Here is a 22,444-nt window from a genome sequence, read left to right on the forward strand (position 1 = left end):
TGACTCTCAAAAAGTGCCTCACTTATGTGCCAAATGATTAATAGGAGTTTTTGAAAACCCACAAGGCGCTTTACCGTTCAGTTCCTCCCTGTCTTTTGGGTCAGCTGAGTCTGTCAAAGGTCAGAGTAGGTCAAAGATAAATTTCAGAGGTTAAAAAATACATTTGGGGAAGGGGACTCTAATGGCTGACAGATTCGCGTTGTTTCGAGTTTATCGGATTCACGACAGGTGATTTTGCACCGAGGAAGGTTTTGACGCGGCCTCCTCCCGAGAGCACAATCTGTCTCGCCTTCACGCCGGGTTTCAATCTCGGCTGCGGGGCCACGACAGACCGCAACATCCTCCGTTAGTAAATGTTTACAGATGCTTAAAGATAGATCAACAAAATAACCGGTGCCTCGCCTGGACAAAACGAACCTCAAAACGAATCCTAATGATTTCATCGGTATTTGCAAATCAGAATATGATGCAAAATTTGAACTCCAAAACCCAAATTTCTGCTTGACCTGTTGCACCTGATTCATTGAGAAATGTGTGCATTCTCTGAAATTTAATACACACTGATGCTGACAGCCCCTAAGCAGAGTGCTGCATCCTTCCACAGGTCCCTTGAAGTGTGAGACTTGAAGGAAGTGTGGTCGCTTTGAAGGCAGGTAGAAGGCGTTGCAGAGGCTGAGAGGTGCTGGGAAGGGCATGTCCAAACAGACTTAGGCTCTGAGTGATGGGACACGGGAAACGGTAACGGGACACCTTATCCCTACTCCCATGTCAACACAGTCATGTGAATCACAGCTGTGAGAGCATCTGAAGATCCAGGAGACAATAGGCCGCATCGCTCGGTGAGATCGAGCTCAGTTTCCACCGAATCAGCAGGCTTTGTTTTTAATCGTTATTTGTCTTCTCGGCTTGTTTCCAAACTCCTTTGAATAGTCTGAGCAGATCTGTAGTAAGTCCAGGTTTTCCCCAAGCTTATCCCACATGGAAGTGGATACAGTTACAAAGAGACGCATCACTGGGGTTTTTGGGATTGGTTTAAGGACTGTGTCCAGAATGAGCCATAAACTTATTCAGTCAAATTAAATAACCCACGAGATAATCCAATTCCAATTCTCTCCCATTCAGTGTGGTGTGTGTATAATGTGTGTGTGTGTGTGTGTGTGTGTGTGTGTGTGTGTGTGTAGTTATAATGTCGGTTGTGGCTCAGTCAAGAAAATCTTAGCTGATTGAAGGTAAAAGAAAAAGCAAAATTTTCTTTCATTTTCTTTCTCCTTCAAAATTGGACTGATTTGTTGTTGCATTTACACAATGTTATCGATGGAGGGCAGCAGAGAACAATTTATCTACTTAAACAGTCCTCATCCTGTATCTTTCAAGCGTCAAATTTGCAACTATACACACACACACACACACACACACACACACACACACGCGCACATACACACATACACACACATATATATATATATATATATATATATACATATATACAGTGTGGAGAACAGAATCTAAAATAAGTGACAGTGAAAGAATCCAAAATAAAAATCCAGAAAAACACATTGTGTGATTTTTAAGTAATTAATTTGCTTTTTATTGCATGACATAAGTATTGGATACATCAAAAAAAAAAAAAACTTCAGGTCACTAACCAGGTCCAGCTGTGTAGTTCAGGGTTGATCTCCCATCTTCCTCATGATCATTGATGCCCTGCGAGGTGAGACAAGTCTTTCTTGTTGGTAGGAGATTAAATATTTATGTCATGCAATAAAAAAGCAAATTAATCACTTAAAAATCACACAATGTGTTTTTTTCTAGATTTTTATTTTGGATTCTGTTACTCACAGTTGAAGAATACATATGATAAAAATGACAGACCTCTACATGCTTTACAAGTGGGAAAAGCTAAAAAATCAGCAGTGTATCAAATACTTGTTCTCTACACTGTATACATATATATTATGCACACACACACACACACACGCACACACATATATATATACTGTATAATTAATTTCTGCTAATAATAAGTGAGGTAGAAAGAATAATTTCTTACTACCTGTGAGTGGAAATTTTTCATGAAAAATCATGAAAAATATATATTTGTATATTTGTACTTCATTTACTTTATTTAGTAGAAATCCATCATTTGACATGACATAGGCAACTGAACCCTCCGTTCTGTTCATTTAGTTTAAATGGAATTACTTGTCTGAGAAAAAAAAAGCAATTGTACCATTGTCATTTTCGTCTTCATTTGTTAAGGCATGATACTTAGATAAAGATCGCTTTGATAAAGATCTACCCAACTATGTTAAATAAACATCATTTTGATCTTAGTAACAAATAAAAAAATGTAATCATATCGCACAGCAATAATAATAATAATAATAATAATAATAATAATAAAAATGGTTACGAATTTCAGTTAGGTATTTGCACAACTTCATTGTTTTGTTTTGTTTTATTTTCCTCATATAAAAATAACCTTAACACACTTACTATTATCTTACATATTTGATGACAGCCTTCCTTTAATACAGGACCACTATACGAATTGACTTGTTTCTGTATAGTGTTGTCCATTCTCACTTTAATGTACACTTAAAACAATCTCCACGCATAATTTGTCATAAGAAATAAGATAATTTTTGACAATGACATGCACTGATCCTTCTGAAAAGCAAAACCTGACCGCTAATACATCATTATCTCCTTGGGTGCGTCTTCAGTAGGCCTCTGTTGTTCCTTCCTTTGGGTGTAGGCTGCATGGTCATAGAGGTAGATAAAGAGCACGGAGAGGAGAGAGAGCACCAAGTATGGGATGAGCAGATAGTATCCTATCTGCATGTGTGTCGACGACTTCCTCAGGTCCACCGGACTGTCTGAAAGGTTATTTATCAAATCCTCTGCGATGCTGGTCGTGTGGATGTTCAACACGAACAGGATGAGAACCAGGAAGGACAAACACGCTGCAGGAAAGAGAGTTTATATTGTAAGGGGGGTTTATATTGAAAGGGGGTTTTAACCAAATCATTTTGGTTGAATGGGGTTGCTATGTTGAAGCGTGCGCTGTATACCAGCAGATCCATCTGTGCCCGACAACCCACCTGGAGAAGCGGAAAACCCAATCCGGATCCCAGCGACTCCTGGCAGAACCTTTGCCAATATCTACACATAATATAATTACCGATTCAGATTCCAGCTCAGGTTTGTCCCTTGAATTTGTGCGTTTGATTTCCCAAATGATCATAGCAACCTCATTTAGCCCTACTGCCGCGCAACAATTTAATCATCAATGTAACAAACCCCTTTAGCTTACAAACCCAACCCCTGGACAAATGAGAACGTTCACGGATACAAATGAGAGGAGAAATAGTATTCTTCTAAAGTTTCAAATTTGTTTACATTTTAAAACAAATGTTACATTTGGAAAGTTGAAAAAATTCGAAAATTATTTTTTAAAATAGAAAATGCAACAATTTACTGTTTGAAATGAAGAACAGGGGCTGAAGATATCCTGCCACCACTTAAATGTCCTCATCAATGATTTTCACCAGTGGAAATGTTAGAATACATGTTTTTTTTTTGGTTTTTTTTGTGCTTTTTACCGAGAAAATAGCGCTGCTGTGGCTGTGCTTGTTTGGCCGGAAGTCTGATGAAGGAGTAGAAGATGAAATGCTATAAAGTTTCTGTGACTCACCGCTGAGGGAGCTGCAGGTGTAGACTCCGACAGGCCCAAGGTAGGTTTCATAAGGGTTACTGACGCTGTTGTAGAGGGAAATGAGGATACTGATGGCAGAAAACAGCAGACAGAGGACCATCATGCACACCGATGCAGTGTGCAGGACAATTGGGGCATGTTGTGCCTCAAACAAGTTGGGGAACACTACACAAACACAACAAGAACAAATTTAGCATATCTTTCATTTTCACCACAAATTCAGCAATTCATTGAACTACTGAGAAACAGTAGTTGCTGTTAGTATCATGAGGGGATGAGGTGATGCTTACTACTGCGCTACCTGACGTCTAATTTCACACTTTTAGCAAAGTTTCAGCAACAACACATCCGGCGCCAAGAGAGTGGTGGTTATTATTAAGTCTGTTACCTTCAAAATTAGTCGGTGGATCAAAAAAGAGGCAAAAAGTTCTGCTTAAACGTCCGTTAAAGAGATCCATGGTTATCACGGCAGATCCATTGAAGTTGTCGCTTCCGCTTCTCGCACACACCAAGGACATCTTGGCCCAGTGTGTCGACATGCCGAACGCCATAATCCCAACAGACAGTGACGAAACCAGCGCGCTGGACAAGAAATGAAGCGTCTTCTTTCTGGAAGGCATTATTCCTGTAATTCAGCTGTATACAAATTCAATCTTCTGTTTTCCGTAATGTTCAGGTGGCGGTTCGGAGGCCGGGTTGGTCCTCGGGAATCTGTCAAGTCTGTGTGTGAAGGTTCCTTTCCGGGTGGGAGTGAAAACGTGGACTTCTGGCCATAAAACATCTTGATTGTGACTGTGACCTTTGGTTTGTGAGGAGAAGACACAGCTGGTTGTTATGGTGCTGACATGGGTTTCCCCAGTAGCGATTATTTTCCAAACCATATCGCGGCTGACGCTGCCATGCCGCGTTGTGCCTTTGTGTGTGTTTTTATGTATATTTGGTTGTTAAGAAAACCACATCATTGAAAATAAGAGGCACAAGTGTAATAATTCTTTCAGCCATACATCAACACAGTGTGTACCAAAGTGACCATACTTGATGAGGCACACAAAAGTTGTTTTTTATTTTGTCTGATTTTCATCTTTGTTTATGGGATTGTTGACTGAGCCGAGCACCGCATATCTCTAAATATATAGAATAATATAAATAACCGGTGAAAGTGCTTTAAACATCAGCTGCCGTCCCTAAAATTGTCAAATCCCAGATCCCAGGTTTCACCAGGCAGATCTCCATCTTTGCATGACATTCATCCTCAAGCCTTGGTCTTTTATTCTGGTGGTAACTTCTTCTCTTTCACCATAAAGGATGTGACACATCTCGGAGGATTGCAAGCCCACTCACTGCCACTTGTGACTCACTAAATAATTTTATATGTGTTGCTGATTCCGTCCCTCTTTAAGCGTGAATATGTCCGCATGAGTCACAGAGAATGATAAATATCAAGTAATAGAATCTATTTTCTGAATATTAAGGAATATACATTGTATATACACTCTCCGATATGTCAACGCTATATACATTGATTTTTTATTTTCGAACCAAATCTGTAAATATACCAATTGTATGTTTTACACTGTCTTTCCACATCTAGTTCTCATGCACACAGGAGGAGCTGTCTTCAACGCCTTGGTCTCAAAGTCCTTTTCTTTTAATAGCGGGGTCATAAAACTTGGGGATTAATTATTCATCTATCCACCTAACACTGGTTACTGGATATAGACAATCTTCTGATCATGTCAGTGTCATTTCCCACTATAAATGAGGATGTGTTCACTGACTGTGTGTTTTACAGAAAATCATGTGCAGCAGAGGAATTGAGGAAATTGAAATGTGCAACGTATTGAATTAATTTTTCTCCCCCGCTAAAGGCACCCGAGACGAATCGCGCATTGTGATTGTGAGAATAGGTGATAAATAGCAAAATAGCCATTTCCACTCAGTGTGTACTGCCTGTTTGTAATACATAAAGAAAAAACACACCAGTATGCAATGCATTTTCTCATGATGTGATGCTGTAAAGCCCAATGACTTTCTGATAATACAGATAATAAAAAAGAAATTCACACAATATGTTGTGTTTGGAAAAAATACCAAAGAAGAATGCAAAGAGGAGTGATTACACACACACAAACACACACAAGTGCGCTCTTTAAAAACCATCACAATCAGGAGATTCAACAATAATCCACTTAAACTGAAATCGATTTTAATCGCTATCAGCTCTTAGATAATTTTGATTCAGTTCAGAAAGAAAAGACATCCAAGATATTGAAATAGATGACCATCTTTTTTTCACAAATCACAGTATTTTATTTTTACTTTTACTTTTGCTTTTACTTTTACTGGGCTGACTCCAACTGCAGTGTCAAGTTACCTTCATTCTTATTTTTCAGACAGCAAGTTTTCAAATCAAGTGGACCACGTGGTGTTGGAATATGATTTTATATATTTCTATTCAATTTCAATTTGCGTGGCAGAAAGTGAATATTGCATTAGAAATAGTCAAGTTGTGACATTATATGTTAAAAAAAAAAGTAGAATACAAATTATTGGAAAATGAATGAGATTAAGGGTCAAAAGGTAAGAACTGAATGTGGATATTCCATTTAAATGCAATAAAGAACTCAATTGTCCTCGAATCTGAAGAGTAGCTATTAGATTATGTGTCAGCCCCGATTACTTTTATAATTTTAAATAAAATACCTATATAAAACATCACCAAGTCACTGGGAAAAGCGGGAGATCACGAAGTTGAAACCAAAAAAAAAAAAAAAAAAAAAAAATCTCTGAAGTTGTAATAAAATGTGTGTCCAGGTCGTGTCTCCCTTTTCCCTCCAGAGGCGGCGCGTCGCGCTCGTCCACGGCCGGCGCTGTTTTGTTGGAGTAAACACAAACTCCTCCTTCCCGGTGACAGGCGGCAACGCCGAACCGCCGCCTCGCCTTTTTTTTTTCTTCTCCTCCAAAACGCACCCGGTGCTCGGGTCTCCACGGTGACGCCCGGCTAAAGGTGAGTGTTTCAGATTCCACCTTTTTTTCTCCGGTCGGTGTTAACACAAAAAAAAAAAAAAATGGAAAAAAAATAACACAAAACGTGTCTTTGACGTGGATTTCCGTCGCGGTGGCGGAACGACGCGTTACCTGTCCGTTACGCGCAGCGGCGCTCCGCTGTCCTGCGGCACCTCCGCTCGGCGGGCGGACGAACGCATCCGGTTGGAAAACTCGTATTTACCGTGAGGGTAAATCCACGAGGTTCCTCCATCTGACACTCCGCGCAATAAATCTGGACTTTATCCTGACATCTCCTCTTGGAATCTCCCACTATATCCCACCCATTAATTCATCCGGATCTTTCAGAATCATTAATATCGCGTTGGCTGATGAGTATTTGTGTATGCCGCTGAATGAAATGAAAGGATTTTTAAAGCTTGTGTGTTTGATTTGAGCTCAGTTAAAATTGAGAAATACATAGAATGCAAGTTTTCATTTAAAGAACACCCAGGGAAAGACTCCCCCTTGGGAAAGGTCAAAGGTCAGGGTCACCCTGCAGCCTCGCTGAGGTGAAATGTCAGCGGGAGAGTCCTGATGTACCGATGAACTGCCCACTTATCATCTTTCGGACCGCGGTGGAAGTGAAAGTTATACGAACCAGGGAGGATTTCCTTTCACACTGTACTCAAGTCTTCGCCGCCTGTTCTTGTTCAAATACGAAAAATGTCTTGTTTTGATAAAGACCGGCGATAGCAACAAACATTCCACCCCACCTTTTTCTTATTTTTTCTTCGTTAATCCCACATTTCTTTTGATGATCTTTGTACAGTAAGTAAACCTCGAGGGCCACTGATAAATCCAAAGCATGCTGTGATTCGATTGTCGATTTATTGACTTCTATCCATGAGTAGTGCCAAAGACAAATAATAACACAGATGATGCAATCCAAGCCACTCCAGAGATATGAAAGGAGTGGCTGTCATTTCCACTCTTGCCCAAGCCCCCCCCCCCCGTTTTAAAGATTGGATGAATGAAAGCAATTAGATGAATGAAGACGGGCTTTTCTTTCGTTCGGATTTGACCTAGAATTGTGTTTGTGTGTTTGGAATAAGATGTCGGCCGATGTGACCGAGAGTCTCTGAGAGATTTTCTTTGCCAGTTTTGCCGGAAGTGCTGACTTACTTGGGAAAATCTAATATGAAAATTTAACATGGTATCTCATGTTGCCATGTATCACAATATATTTGTGGATATGGAGAGATTCTATGTTGGATACTCAACACAAAGGAGAAGGAGGTGCTCTTTACCTGACCTTAATAACATATTATATCAAGCATGAAAACTATTTGGCGCTTGTTCCCTGATTCGTCCATTGTTGCTTTCTTCTAAGCATTACTAATATCATGGTGGATTTCCAGCAATTTCGGTCTGTCCTGATATATTAAAGAAAACTAATGAATGCCATGTTATCTGTGAGATAATTTTATGCTTCATTGGATGGTGGCTGTATGTTTTTATACATACACACAACAGAAAAACAACTGTATCACTGTTAAAGGCTATGCATTGATATACTTGCCTATAAATGCTATGATATGCTGTATGTGCATTGAATGTCAACTGGATACAGATATAACGGCCGTGCGTAAAAATCGGCAAAAGTAAACATCAAGAACGTGTGTCTCAAAGTAATTTATTTATTTACATTTTTAAATAAGCCCTCGAATCATTAAGAAAAGCTATAAAAGCCGTAAGAAGCTGTTTGCGAATCAGCCATAAATAAACTATCTGGGCCAAAGAATTAGGAAGAAATTCACAAGAGGACCAACACCACATTCTGCTGCAGAGGCACTCAACCATTTGTGATGTTTCTTTAAATATATACAAAATATATGCAAACAAAAGGTTTTCAAAGTTTCTTGACATTTTTCCCAATGTCTCCTGGCACTGATAGTTTCTCCAAAATAATTACATCTTCTGTTTTTTCTTTTTCTTTCCTAACGAGATACAAGACTCCGAAACACCTGATTTATTTTCAGTCTGATACTCGGCAGATGTGTTTTTCAAAAAGCTTAAAACACAGAGATAAATATTGCGGCTATAACAAATAAAACAAACGCATCAATGACAAGACAAGACAAGGGAATATTAATTGCTCTTTCACTTTAATCAGGTGTAAATGATTTTTGAAAAATAATGCATCCTGACATACATGGATTAAGAAAACTACATTCCAACAAAGGTGGTACATCGTTCACCTTTATTACACTTTTCAAAATGATTTCTCGTTGGCTTTATATTTGCACTCTGCACAGTCTGTTCCCGCGATATTTCACTGTGAATTTCATTTGCACTGTAACAACCCTGGAAAGAATGGCAGAAGATAATGAGTACGCGTGGAAATAAACAAATAGTCAGCACTTGAGCAACGAGGCTGCTTAAGAATGCGAAGGGAGGAAAAAAAACAAAACCAAAACAAAAAAAAAAAAAAAATCGAGTGCCGTTGAAGGATTGATTTGTTTTTCATCACATTGTACTTTTTTTTTTTTAATTTTTTGAAACGCAAAGGTAAAGGGGATAAGGGTCGGAAGGTACTTCGCTTCTACTTTGCGCAAGTAGCTAATTCTGAATACAATAGTGTAAACATTCGTCAGTGTTCATAATTGAAGGGGCTATTTTCATCCGTCATTTACTGTTTGACACGCTGTCAACACATTCTTCTCCGGTGTCTCCAGCCGTGGTTAGAACATTGAAATGGTACATTATACCGCAGTAGCATTCTGTCATGTTTGAGAAGGTTATGCTGTACCAAACCAGCAGATGAAGTGATTAATGACATCCACAGTGAGGTGGAGAGACAGGAATACCTTGAGTTTCTAACAGCTTGCCTCAAATTTCCAACACAGACTTAATCCCTGCGGCGAGCCCACCCTCAATCTGCTACCTCTAAATCTCGGAGACACTAAGTTGAAGATACCGCGGTCGAACTACACGCTGTACGCGCTTGAAAAGCCGCGACCCCATTCCTCTTGAAGGTACGCTGTTTTCTTAAGTAGGCAGGATAAGGAACTTATTGGTACGAAGTCATGGCAATAAGGGATGAGCTTGATCCGAGCCAGAACTTGTCAGATATTGGCTGGCAGTGAGACATGGCTCTGCAGCTGGCTCGTAAGCCCGTGCAACCAGGGGAGTTGTAATTGTGAGAGTTTGCTTTGGATATCAACAGTTTATTTTCTGCTTGCCTGAGTTGATGTCTGCGAAAGCTGACGACGTTGCGGCTATAGGCTTGTTTATGGTTTCGGCCAGTGCTCTTCCGTGCATTCGCTAGCGGCGTGCCATTTTTTCTTTCGACATATGAGTCACTCTGAAAGAGATGTTTTTTTTTTTTTATTTGTTTTTCCTCATGCTTTATCACTAATTATTCATTAAGATAATTCCAGTGCACGCTAGTGAAACACAGGCAACCGAAACATCTTAATTTGCAGTTTCACAGTCAGATGCCGTTTATTTTGTGGTGCTCAAATTGCAAAAAAAAAAAAAAAGCTGAACTTAAAAACAGGGTGTCTTTCCAGAAGTGATTTCTAACTCAAGATAATCTACACATGTTCTCTCTGGAGTAATTCAACGCAGACAGTTTGGAATGTGGTTCGGTTAAGAGGAAGTAGATCATAAACTGTTCAAAACGAAAGTATTGAAAGTCTTCAGTATTCAGCCTTAATTCCTAGAGGGATACATCACATGTCGTTTTTTCAGATATAGGTTTTTAACATTTTGACAAGTGTCCCTCAGTTCAAAGGCATTTGAGAGAAATAAGAAATCTTTGGCTGACATACTGTATGCACAAATTCAGACAGTTTTCACTCAAATAGATGGATTGACACACCGTTCCAAAAGGACAAGGTTTCTAATAAGCCTTTGGTCCCTTAAAATCAATAACTAAGGTAACATTTCTAGTAATAGCAATACTTTTGGGCAGCTATAAAGCTTAGTTATCATTCCTTTTTGAACAGAATAAACAGAACCTGAACACAGAGTCAGCTGGCGCCACTATCGTGCCTCCGCCATGAGTATACGAGCACAAATATGTAGTTCCGTAGTTTTTAGATAACAAGCACATCATTTTCACGTTCAAAATATTACCAGACAAGAGGAATGTAATTTCAATGGTTTAACAGATTGCTTCTCAGGTGTTGTGACTCATGGTAAAAACTTAAACGCAGCTCTTTTTGTTTGAGCGGGTCTAAAAAGCACATTAATCAACGACATTATTCCAATTCAACAGTTTAGTCGCAGTCGCAATTGGCTTCCATTTCCAGCTCTCTTCTACATCCAGGTTCCTTAATGAGTCTGTTTCACACTGGAAAAAGCAACAATAACAGATCCAAATAAAGGAGAGACACTTGAGAGGTGTATAACTTCCTGCCCTGAGGATCTGAACAGTCTCCCGTTGAGGTGGGACCTCGGTGACACGGGGTGTGTCAGTATCATAGCAGTCCCTATTACACACATGACTGCAGCAAGGAGAGTTTGCAGCTGTGTAAACTGCTACCTGCAGCCCTGCCTCACATTCTCACACACACCCCTGTCATAAGTAGTACATCCGGAAAGACTCTCATGGGCCACTGATGCTAAAGAGGCCACATCGTGTGTGTGTGTGTGTGTGTGTGTGTGATATGAGATGTGTCAAGATTTTGGTTGTTTACCATCGGTGTTATCTTCTCAGTCGGGCCTGACTGATATTTTGGTTTGCATGGATGGATTGAAATTTTTGGGGTCATGTGCTAATTTGAAAATATCTAAATTTTACATTGTTCAATCCCCTATATAGGCATAATAAGCTTGAAAAGTTTACTGTGTAGATTTTCCAGGTGAGTCTGTTCAAACATGGCTTTTGACTCTATTGACTCAATTTAAGGAGGGTTGTTAACCAGTTAGGGAAAAGCCACGCTAGAAAACAATTTAACATCCCCCCATGTTTTTTTTTTATAACAGTTGATTTGCTGACCTCATTAGAATACAAAAGAAAATCTGTGCAGAAGCTAATAGAAATGGTGCATTTATATTTCACCCCAAACACTTGGACTGACATATTGGCAATCAGAACTTTATTCTCTCAATAAATTCAGCACTAGTGTTAAAACTCTTGAGCTGCTTGGCCCTACTTCCCGTGCGCATCACTCCCATCTGTTTAATTTATCTTGGAAAATCGTTATGGATTCAAACACTTAGCTCATTATCAAATCTGACTGTGGAACGCAGGAGATCATAATTAAAGTGGTTGCTGGAGTTTTTGCTATTAACCGCCATTGTCATTATACATGTGTGCATGTGAACGCGAGGGGCGAATAACATCTCATGCTTAATTGCAGTATCCCTTATATTTCTCTTTGTATAAACCTTGGGTCAGAGCATTTTACTTTACTCCCTTCAACAAGCATGTTTGTCATGAACTTGTTTATTCTTTTTAATTCCTCTCCCTTGAGCCGCAGGACACTTTATAGTTTATTTGTATTTCTTACCCCCCCCTTTTTTTTTTTTTTTTTACTGTTTATACAATTTTCTACTATTATTTATTATTGTTATGTTTTTCTTGTAACTCTGGCACATCAATTTCCTTCGGGATAGATAAAGTTGTTCTTATTCTTATTTTTATTCTTACTTGACACTCCAAGTATTTATTAACATCCAGTTTTTGACTGGTACTCTGTGTAGACCTTTCCCCTAAAAGTTTGTTATCTAATCCCATGTTGAGTTAATGTATTTGTGCATGATATGACACATTTTCATCTTAAGAACATTTCCCTCTTTCGATGTTGCCGTTTTTTTGTATGACCGAACAAATTAAAGTGTTGTCATCAGCACTTTTTTTTTTCTGGCGTAATCATATTTTCCATGTCTACTTTACAAATTAGATTTTGCATCCAAACACAGTTATGATGGGAACAAATAAATCAGACAATACAGTGGCCTTTCCCACAGTGTCGTGCAGAGTGAGAAAAAACAACCCTCGTCTTTCTTTGAGCTCAAGAAAAGTGACAGAGGTAAAATAAATTATTAAAGTAATGACCTTTAAGAAGGTTTCCTTGAGACTAAGATTATCTCCAGTACTACAAGCAAAGTAAAGTCAGCATACATAGAGAGAGGAATGTTAAGGGTTTTTTCTTTTCCCCTCATTGGCGTCAAAAGTGTAAAATGTAGAAATATTGGAAATCTATTTCGGGATTTGTCCCAGTCTCACTTTTAATCCTAATCCCCAGGTTGTGAATCGCTGTGTTTTTACCCATTTTGGATTCCAGCGGGAGGCGTGTATCAGGAAGCAGCTCTCATGTGATGTCACTGCACCGTAGCTGCCCAGTCATGGATGTTTTCCTCCCCCCGGGCAGCACATAGTTTCTGTATTGTATTTCCGTCAGTCCTCATATGAGAGTGTTACAAACAACGCTGCAAACCTCTTTTTATGACAAGTGGAGGTGATTGAGATGGTGACCTTGCTGTTATGTTATGCGTCTTGAAAAAGGTTTAAAACCTCCAGGCTGCCATATGTTTGATTATAGAAGCACAAGAAAAGCACCAACAATATCCAATAGACTCTCCTCAATGGTTTTCAGGAAAATACATTCTTTCTTATCCTCACCATCAGTTGTGGGGAGTTTTTTAGACTGAAATATAGCAACCTAATTTGATGACCTGCAGAGGAGATTGAGTCTCTGTGCCAGAGTGTATGGCCTGATTTATTCAAAGTGAAAGCAAACATCTCCAGATCCGAATTGCAGCTTAATTCACTCCCACTTTATTTTCCCTGAATAAGCGAGTCGGAAAACAAGTATTAAATTTTTTTTCCGTAAAACCAAGAACTATCATCTGCAAGTGAAACGGTGATTTGATTGACGTTCATGTGCATGCGAGGTGGCGCACTCATACTAAATTTTTAACAATGTCTGCGTATGTTAGCGCACGCTCGCACGCCGAGCCAGCTCGGTCATGTGCACATTTGTAACATTCTTTACGTTGAAAAAGTGATGCAATGACAGTGCAACTGAGGTCAACTGGTGTACATATTAACGAAAAGATCACGCAATTCCATAGTGTTTTCATGCAATGTGCATACTATCAATCTTTGAAATATTCCCATAAAATATTCTTGAATTGCAATTCACTTTTTCGCATGTTTCCAGCTTTTATTCGGTTCCAAAGGCGACGGGACACAGTGATGGTGTATACAGGAGTGATTATCTCCCTTCGTTTCTGTTGAATCATAAACTGTGGAGCCCGGCAGGAGATGTATCAAACTGTCACTCTGTCCTATGACTTTTCCCGTCAGTCTCAACATGTCATGCCGGATAGATCCTTATCACAAGAGTGTCAATACATGCTTCTTTTGTGTCTCATAAATTGCCACAACAAACAGCCTCAGTGGCCGTGGGTTTTACTGAAACATTAATATGGGACTCGTATTTCTTTTTACTGTCTTACATCAAATGTGGATGGCCTGTAAACAGTGTCTCTGGATGCTTTAGTGTTTACAAGCATATCTTCTAGGTTGATGCATTTGGTCGCTGATTGTAAATGAAGCTCAGTGGTTGTAATAGAGAGAGAAGGGACAGATATAGGGAAGGGAAGAGTGTGAGAATAGAAGCGGATACATTGGTTCAGTTTGTCATCTCAGAGGAGTGTAGTGCTTGCTGGATATTGCATTCTTATGAAAGCAGCCCGTTTTCTATTCACTTTTCCAAGGCTGCCGCCCAGGGAGTTGCATGTGACCATCATGTTCAGTAATTTTCATTGTAGGAACATGATGCAGATTGTAGGCCATGCAAGTAATTCAGAATGGAAATTATCTCTCTCTCTCTTTCTCTCTCTCTATCAGCATATATATACACACTGCTCAAAAAAATAAAGGGAACACTTAAAAAACACATCCTAGATCTAGATAAATGAAATATTCTTATGAAATACTTTGCTCTTTACACAGTTGAATGTGCTGACAACAAAATCACACAAAAATGATCAATGGAAATCAATTGTATCAACCATGGAGGTCTGGATTAGGAATCACACTCAAAATTAAAGTGTAAAAACAAACTCCAGGCTGATCCAACTTTGATGTAATGTCCTCAAAACAAGTCAAAATGAATCTGTGTTGCTTCCTGAGTGGACGCTATGATTTCACAGAAGTGTGATTTACTTGGAGTTACATTGTGTTGTTCAAGTGTTCCCTTTATTTTTTTGAGCAGTATATATATATATATATGTGTATGTGTGTGTGTGTATATATATGTGTGTGTATATGTATACATATAATTATGTATGTATATATATATATAATTATGTATGTATGTGTATATATGAATATATATATACACACACATATATGTGTGTATGTATATATATTATATAATATATATATGTGTGTGTGTGTGTGTGTGTGTGTGTGTGTGTGTGTGTACATATATTTGTATTTATTTTAATTTATGGCGTAATTAATGGAAAAAAGTTAATCAAAAAGTCTCATAAGCGAATCAGTGCAGCTACAAAAAATGCAAAACATCCCAATAATGGTTGTATTGATTATGTTTATTCCTGACTTAAGTGACATTTGTAGTACATTCGAATGCTTTCATTGCAGAGCCAATGTCACTGCATTAAGTATGTACATTACATTTCATTGCATTTGGCAGACGCTTTTATCCAAAGTGCTTTTATCCAAGTATGTAGAGTCTGGAGAGCATTAAATTTCATTGTGATAATAGTAATTATAATGAAAGTTTATAACCTGCTAGGTGCCGATTGCAGATACAACAAAGGATAATAATTTTTTTAATTTTTTTATATTGTTACATGGCGCTATATGATGTGTGATCGAGAGAGTGAATGGTTGTGTGATGTTTGTGGCCCTGTGATGGACCTGCGACCCATCCAGGAGGCATCCTGCTTCTCACCCAGTGACAGTTATGTCATTGGGTGACCCTGAGTGCAGGATAAGCTGTAGAGTTCAAGAGTGAATGAAATGTTTTATTAAGTAGAATATCAATCTTCAAAATGTTCATCAATCTACTTCTAAACTGATACCAAATGCCATTATTAGCAAATAAAATAATCACACTTTTATAGAAGCTGGGTTCAAGTACCTATAACAATCACAAAGGCACATGATGAATATTAACACACTTTATTCAAAGTCTCACCTTTAAAGAGGGTCCTTTTCAATATCAGCATTGTTAAAGAGATGAAACCAAAATTACTCGCCATCATTCCTAGTACAATTATCAAAAGTGAAAGGCCTGCAGTGACAGAAACAAGCATTAATTCAATGTATGTCTTACATCCGTTTTATGTTGAGCTGAAAAGGATGTGGCGTGCTGGGCAAGGTCAGCTCTCTTCTGATAAAAGCACCTTTTAACTTCTGACTCTGGTGAGGCTTTGTGGTGTCAAAGCCTTTTTTGACTGATGAATGTGTCCAAATGAGTGCAGTATGCAGCAGCGAGCCCGCAGACAGGTGCACTGCATGCTGATAGGCAAGCTGAGGCACCAAGAAGCGCTAACGTATGGGATGATAATCAGAGCTGTCTTGGATGATATAAATGAGCGAGGTTAAAGGCGGTCTCCATCATGCAGCATGTTGGAAATAAAATGAGGGGATGAACCTTGAACATGCGTCACCTTATTGAATTCCTGTCACTGTTTAAAGATGTAATTACAGCTGGTGTTATGTGGTGGTATTGCACAACTCTCTCAGTTAACGAAAAATGAAAAAACACTTAAAGAGAGATGTTAGGATGAAGTGAACATTCGTAAACACTGTTGCGTGTATAAAATATTCTCAAGATGTTCTGTGCTCCACGTTTGGTTGTGGACAATAAAGTTATATCACAAAAATTGCAATATTTAAAATTTTTTCAACTTATCAGTTTGTTATGTAAATATATTGCTCTACCCTATATGAAAAGCGCAATTTATTCATTTCACACTATTATTTTGATAATTCATGAGAATCTCCTTTCTTGGGTGTGTTGTCTTGGTAACCTCGAAGAATGAATAACTGATTGATTTATATAGATTTTCCGCAGGGGTTTCTGTTGTAATCCAACACTGTTGATTCATTGCTGTATTTTACTTTGGGATGTCAACTTAATCAGCTATTGAATGGATTCTCAAAAGGAAAAACATTTATATATACATGGGTATATACAGTATCTATGATTGTCACATTACGGGTGCGGAGGTTCTCAGTCACCCGGGTCATGGTGAATTCTTGTCGAAATCTTCTTGTCGTGGCAACTGGACTTGAGTTCCATCCGAGAGGCTTCTTCAGTTCATGAACTGCTGGAACAAGAAGATTTCGACACCTTGTCATATCACCTTCATTTAGATCATCAACGGCATTTGGAGTAAACAAAATAATGATCTTCAAATTCAAAAGAATGGAATAGACAAATGTAGATACAGTATGTATATATATTTGAAATCTAAATACCGGACTGGAATTGAAGTAAACGTGTGGTAAACACAGAGCGTGCGTATGGAAATTTCTTTTGAAATCCTACCGCTGACAAATTAATTCTGGTTTTAAGTCCATCCCTTCATATTTTTGGCCATACGAGTTTCATCAGACTGAATGCTGAATCGCTGAGTTGCACGAATACCCGAGCGCTGCATTGTGTTTGATGTAAGCTCTTTCTGTGTACATGGTTGCAATTGCATTTGATCATTCATTTTCTTACGGCTTGTTCTCTGTCTGGTGTTTAAATGCAATTCCTTTTATAACATCGATCAAAGAGACTGCTCCAGATGTCAGTTGCCCAATAAAATCCTTATATCTCATAATGAAAAAGACCTTGGCATTTGATTATGCCTGTTATGATTTGCAAACAGTTGGATTGACTCTTCTAACTTGTTTATCGGGTCATCAGAGGAGATGTCCTTTGTCAAAAACCGAATTTATCGCTGAGCAAAATCATCGATAATGATTTTAGGAAGAATATATTATAAGACAAGCCTCTCTGGAAAGGTTGGATTGATTCAGCTATGTAAGAAAATACATGGTACGCCATTCTACACCACGCCTTTGTCACACTGACCTTGAGCTCTGGAGATCAAATCCATAAGTGCTGTGAAAATATTTCTCTTTGTTGGAGCAAGGTATGAGTAAACAACGTCAAAACCGTCCAAATGCTGCTTTGAGAACTTGAAATTATTTGAAATTTACCTGAATTACTGCTTTTATAGAACTGAGCTGAAATGAAACACAGTCTTAAAACAGTCATAAAAAACTCAATGGTTAAATGAAAGCAAATCCACTACTAAAAAACCTGATAAAGGTGAGTAGATTTCTGAAGATATTACAAGCATGCCTGAAATTTTCATTTAATTGAATGTAATCCTCCTGATGAATGAATATTGTTCAAAAAATCAGCTAATTCTGAAGATTGGTATTTGAAAAAGCCTCTTATCCTTTTTTATCTAGATTTCATCTTATTTCACAATGAATAACAACTCAAATTTGCAACTAGAAACCAAAGGGTCTCTCTGTCAGCCCAGTATTCTGAAAATCCCTGACCCCCCCCCAAAGAATTCACCCAGCAGACAAACCACCTCAACAAACCCAGCCCAATGCATTGCCTCCTTGGTGAAGATGCTGGTGCTGTATATTGCTATTTTTGGTCCCACGATATGATATCTTTTTGGCAAGATCCACTTCTGGACTAAACGCTGCCAAAACCTTTTGTATTTAGACAGATTCTATGCCAGATCAGCATATTATTTCATTTGCTAGAGTATGAAGTTATTCATTTTACTTTTGACATCAATTCCCTTGATTGTTCTCCGTTGTGTTAATTGTACATGACGTTGGACCAACGTGGAGTTCTTTTCACTGTATATCAAATCTCATAGACAGAACCCATTACTTGCTCTTTATCGCGGAGCAAATAATTCGATTGGATGTATCCGAAGACAAAGGCAGCCGGTCAAATTATTGCCTTGTGATAAAAAAAAAAACAAAAAACAAAAACAAAAAAACATCTCATTCTAAAACTTGGATAGAATGTAGCCTTTGATAGCCTCTTCCGCTACCACGGACCTTGAAGACATTTTTCCAGCTACAGTTGTTGATGATAATTGAGCAATATATGCTAACGGCGTAGTTTCTCCTATATCCACCCACTTGTCCTTGGGGCCTTCATGTTTCATGGAATCTCATACAGTGAGACCATTGTGTGTCGGATAACAAGGAACAGGGATCATAAGCAGCTCCATCGAAAAAACAAAACAAACCAGAGTGTTTCTCTGCTGCTCTGAGAGAACCAAGACATGCAGGCAAATGAGCATCGAGATCACGGTAATCATAATAATGATGTCTTCCTGGGCTGAAAATCATGGGGTTTCTCTTTGTTTTGCTGTATCCGTCACTGCATGGCTCTTCACATAAATGTCATGTTTATGGATCGCGGAAACCTTCCTACTCCCAGCATCTGCACATTGAAGTAGACAAACTTACATAATAGGATATGCATTTTTAACGGTGGGTGACTGCATCCCCTGTGGAGCTTGTCCATGTGTTGTGAGAATTTCTACAGTCTTAATTTGATTTCCTGTGGGAAATTATGTGGGTGCTTTAGAAAGCACCTGTCTTTGTTGGAAGTACTTTAGAGATGGAGTCTAAAGATGATTTCAATAGCTGGACCCTTAGTTGTTCTCACTGCGGCACCTTTGGAGTTGCCTATGCATTTTAAAGGGTGAACTCTGGATTTTCAACAAGCTACGGATCCATAAAGCCTGATCCGTATTCAAATAAACACTGTTAAATTCTCAAAACACCTGTTCACCAAAATACATACTCTACCAAAGGGCTTAGGAAACAAAACCATTGGGGGTTGGTTTAGATAAACGCCATTATTTGGTTAAAAAAAAAGCAATCTTGCTGAACTTCCTTCCCACCTAAAACCGTTTTTGGAACATGTGAACCTTGATCTGATATCTGATATGATACAATTTAAAATAAGTAATATGAATTACATGCATGAAAGAAAAAATCTGTATTTACTGTAATTGTCATTTCTTGATGTACATTTGAGAAGCATTTAAATGTCGTCATACTGACACTAATTTAAAAACATGACAATGTTTGATATTCCCCTGCACCTCACTTTGAGCATCAGGACAACATATCCTTGATATGGGTATGTTACAGAACAAATGAAAACACAATATTTATATCATAGGCACTGAATGAATGGTATTTTGGATATTACTGTTGTCAAGTGTGAAATGATCATATTCCTCTCAGATGAAATATTCATCTATAGATTTTACATGTAACTATCCATATATACGCTCACTTAACTGATATATATATATGAGAGCTTATATTATCAGCCACAAGTTTTCTATATATATCGCTCATCTGAAATGCCACAATTAATAAAAAAAAACATCATCAATTGCCAATTTTGTAATCTTTCCGTTCCCATATCAAACGGCTGATAGGGTTGTTGGGGCTTCAAAATATGTTGTTGCTGAAGATAGAAGAAAAATATGGAACCATTTCAAAGTCTACACAGTTTAGTTTGATAAAAATGTCATCCCTCTAATGGCAGAAGTTTGTACAGAAGGGGTTTTGGTAAATGCATCGACATTTTCTTATTTCCACTTTTTTGGGTGCCGTCTATAAATATTTGGGCAGTATATCCAAAGTGGTGGGCAGTGGATTGTGACACATGGCTGACATGAGAGACTGAAAAAAAATACACCCACCGTGCGCTGCAGAAAGGGACTCAACATGGAGACAGGAAAGGATTTGATCATCAGATCTATTGTCCCTGGAGAGGGAAAACGCCTTTTTCTCTCAACAAAGTCACTCCCTCGTTTGCGCTCTTTTATGGGTGGAGAAGATGAACCGTTGAATTCTGAGGAAAAAGATAGTTTATCGAAGTACTGGTTATATTAGAAGCACAGCATGTTTTTTGATGTGAGCGTGTGGCTACGTGTCCAAAACTCTGGCCAGTGTTGAGTCGGTTGTTATTTCAACCGATCAAACGCTAAGTCTGTTGTTTCCCCGGCGGCATTTTCAATCACGTTTGACACGGTGGCCTTGGCGATCGTTATCGTCTGGCCGACTTGGCCGGAACTGCGACGGCAAGCAAATAAAAAAATAAAGGCTCTGTATGGCCACCAGTTAATTTCTGCACGATCATATCCGGCAGCTGGGCCACAACAGGGGACGAGTTAGCCGCTCAGTTAGCCAGAGATGCTTTCGGTCTCCCGTTCAAAACTCATTAGTGTAGACCGCTCCGAGTTAATTTCCATCACGGTCAGCTTGAGGGACACAACACTTGTGTCACGATTTGCTGCACCAGTGAGCAGTCAGCTCTCCAGGGCCGTGCAATTTTTTCCTGCAAACGCCCGGAAATCTCAAAGGCCTGCGTGATTGTTTTCACTATCCTACTGGCGTGAGCTTCATACTATCATTCATCACGGCGCCTGTCATTTTCCATGAAGTCCAAAAAATATGGGAGATGTGGAACGGAGACTTGTTTTTCTAGCTTCTCCAGCCTTGTGGTCGATGTATTTATCGATGCTGGGTAAATCCCGCACGCTCCAGGCCATACATTTCTCCCTGCATTCCTGTGCTTGTAATTGCTTACTGTCAATGTACACAGGTTAGTGTGGTGTCAATTGTGAAAGGGGAAATGAAGAGGCGGAAGCGGGGCGGGGAATTATGGGTTGGCTGTATATTCTAGTTCTATCCTCAAGGACAATCAACAGAGATTGAAAACCGGGAGCTGTGTGTGCTGCTGCCAAACTATATCCCCTCTGATGAAGAAGAATTTTTAACACATATTTTGCTTCCATGTGTCCAATTACTTTTTCCCTCTGATCCTGCTGGGCTGATGGTAGCAGGGGCTGCTGACTTCTGGAATCTCTTGGCTAAAAGCACACAATGCTTGCCACAAACAATGTTACTGTGTGTGTGTGTGTATGTGTGTATTTTTAATTTGCATTTGGAACTAATCTGCTGAGGTTTCTTCTACCTTGTAATGTAAAATAAGAGACACCTCTCCCTTAACAGCTTTAGATAGTTTCTTGCTGAATACATTTTGTTCTAAGTCCTACTCTTCCTGTATTTATCAATTTCGTCTACTGTTTTGGGGATAGCTCTAAAATATTAGCAATGAAAAGTACCAAAAAATATTAATATGTAAAAATCAGTTTAGTATGCAAAATATCACCAGAATTTCCCAGAAGACCAGATTGAAATGATCTTAAAATTAGCATAATGGTAGAAAAAAAAATGGAAATTTACAAATAAAGAGATAATTTGAAAAATCAAGAATCCTTTTAGATATGATTTAAAAGGTATATTAGAGGATCAGATCAGTGATACTGTATTTTTCAAATTTAAAAAACATTTAAACAAGGTCTAGTTTAACTTGGGTCTTAGTTGTAACTATTTTTATTAGGTATTAAGAATAAGAATAACTATAAGAATAACTTTATTTATCCCAAAGGAAATTGTTGTGCCAGAGTTTCAAGTAAAACATAACAATAATAAATAATAGTAGGAAATTGTTTATAAACAGTATAAAAAAAGGGGGGGGAGAATAAGAAATACAAATAAAACTACAAAGTGTCAAAGAAACAAGCCAAGGCTATAAAGTGTCTTAAGGTCTTAAGTACAAAGATTTTGAGATTCCCTGCGGCTGAAGGGAGAGGAATTAAAAAGTCAGATAGCCTCAGGTA

At 38.6% G+C, this 22,444-nt stretch overlaps 2 protein-coding genes across 2 annotated transcripts in view; one reads left to right on the forward strand and one right to left on the reverse strand.

Annotated features, from left to right (window-relative positions):
- Positions 1-2,691: 2,691 nt before the first annotated feature.
- clrn3 (clarin 3) lies at positions 2,692-4,338 on the reverse strand. The gene is made up of 3 exons (XM_086140025.1): positions 4,107-4,338; positions 3,698-3,883; positions 2,692-2,966 (listed from the first exon to the last, which is right to left on the reverse strand). The coding sequence occupies exons 1-3, from the start codon at positions 4,336-4,338 to the stop codon at positions 2,692-2,694; spliced, it is 693 nt and encodes a 230-aa protein (XP_085996151.1).
- Positions 4,339-6,622: 2,284 nt separating this feature from the next.
- Positions 6,623-22,444, forward strand: part of ptprea (protein tyrosine phosphatase receptor type Ea) — a 60,240-nt gene continuing 44,418 nt past the window's right edge. Inside the window, exon 1 of the mRNA XM_086139610.1 lies at positions 6,623-6,725. The gene's annotated coding sequence lies outside the window, so the exon portion shown is untranslated. The remainder of the gene's footprint in view (positions 6,726-22,444) is intronic.

Source organism: Fistularia commersonii, chromosome 32 (assembly GCF_037954325.1).
Source record: "Fistularia commersonii isolate RoL2024-O1a breed Wild chromosome 32, RoL_Fcom_v1.0, whole genome shotgun sequence".
NCBI lineage: Eukaryota > Metazoa > Chordata > Actinopteri > Syngnathiformes > Fistulariidae > Fistularia > Fistularia commersonii.

What these genes read in the sequence shown, in the direction of transcription:
- clrn3 (XM_086140025.1), bottom strand. Translation starts at nt 4,338, where the DNA reads ATGCCTTCCAGAAAGAAGACGCTTCATTTCTTGTCCAGCGCGCTGGTT. An exon ending in TCCACCGACTAATTTTGAAG is followed by an intron (nt 3,884 to 4,106) that starts GTAACAGACTTA and finishes GTGTTTGTGTAG; the next exon opens with TGTTCCCCAACTTGTTTGAG. An exon ending in CACCTGCAGCTCCCTCAGCG is followed by an intron (nt 2,967 to 3,697) that starts GTGAGTCACAGA and finishes TCTTTCCTGCAG; the next exon opens with CGTGTTTGTCCTTCCTGGTT.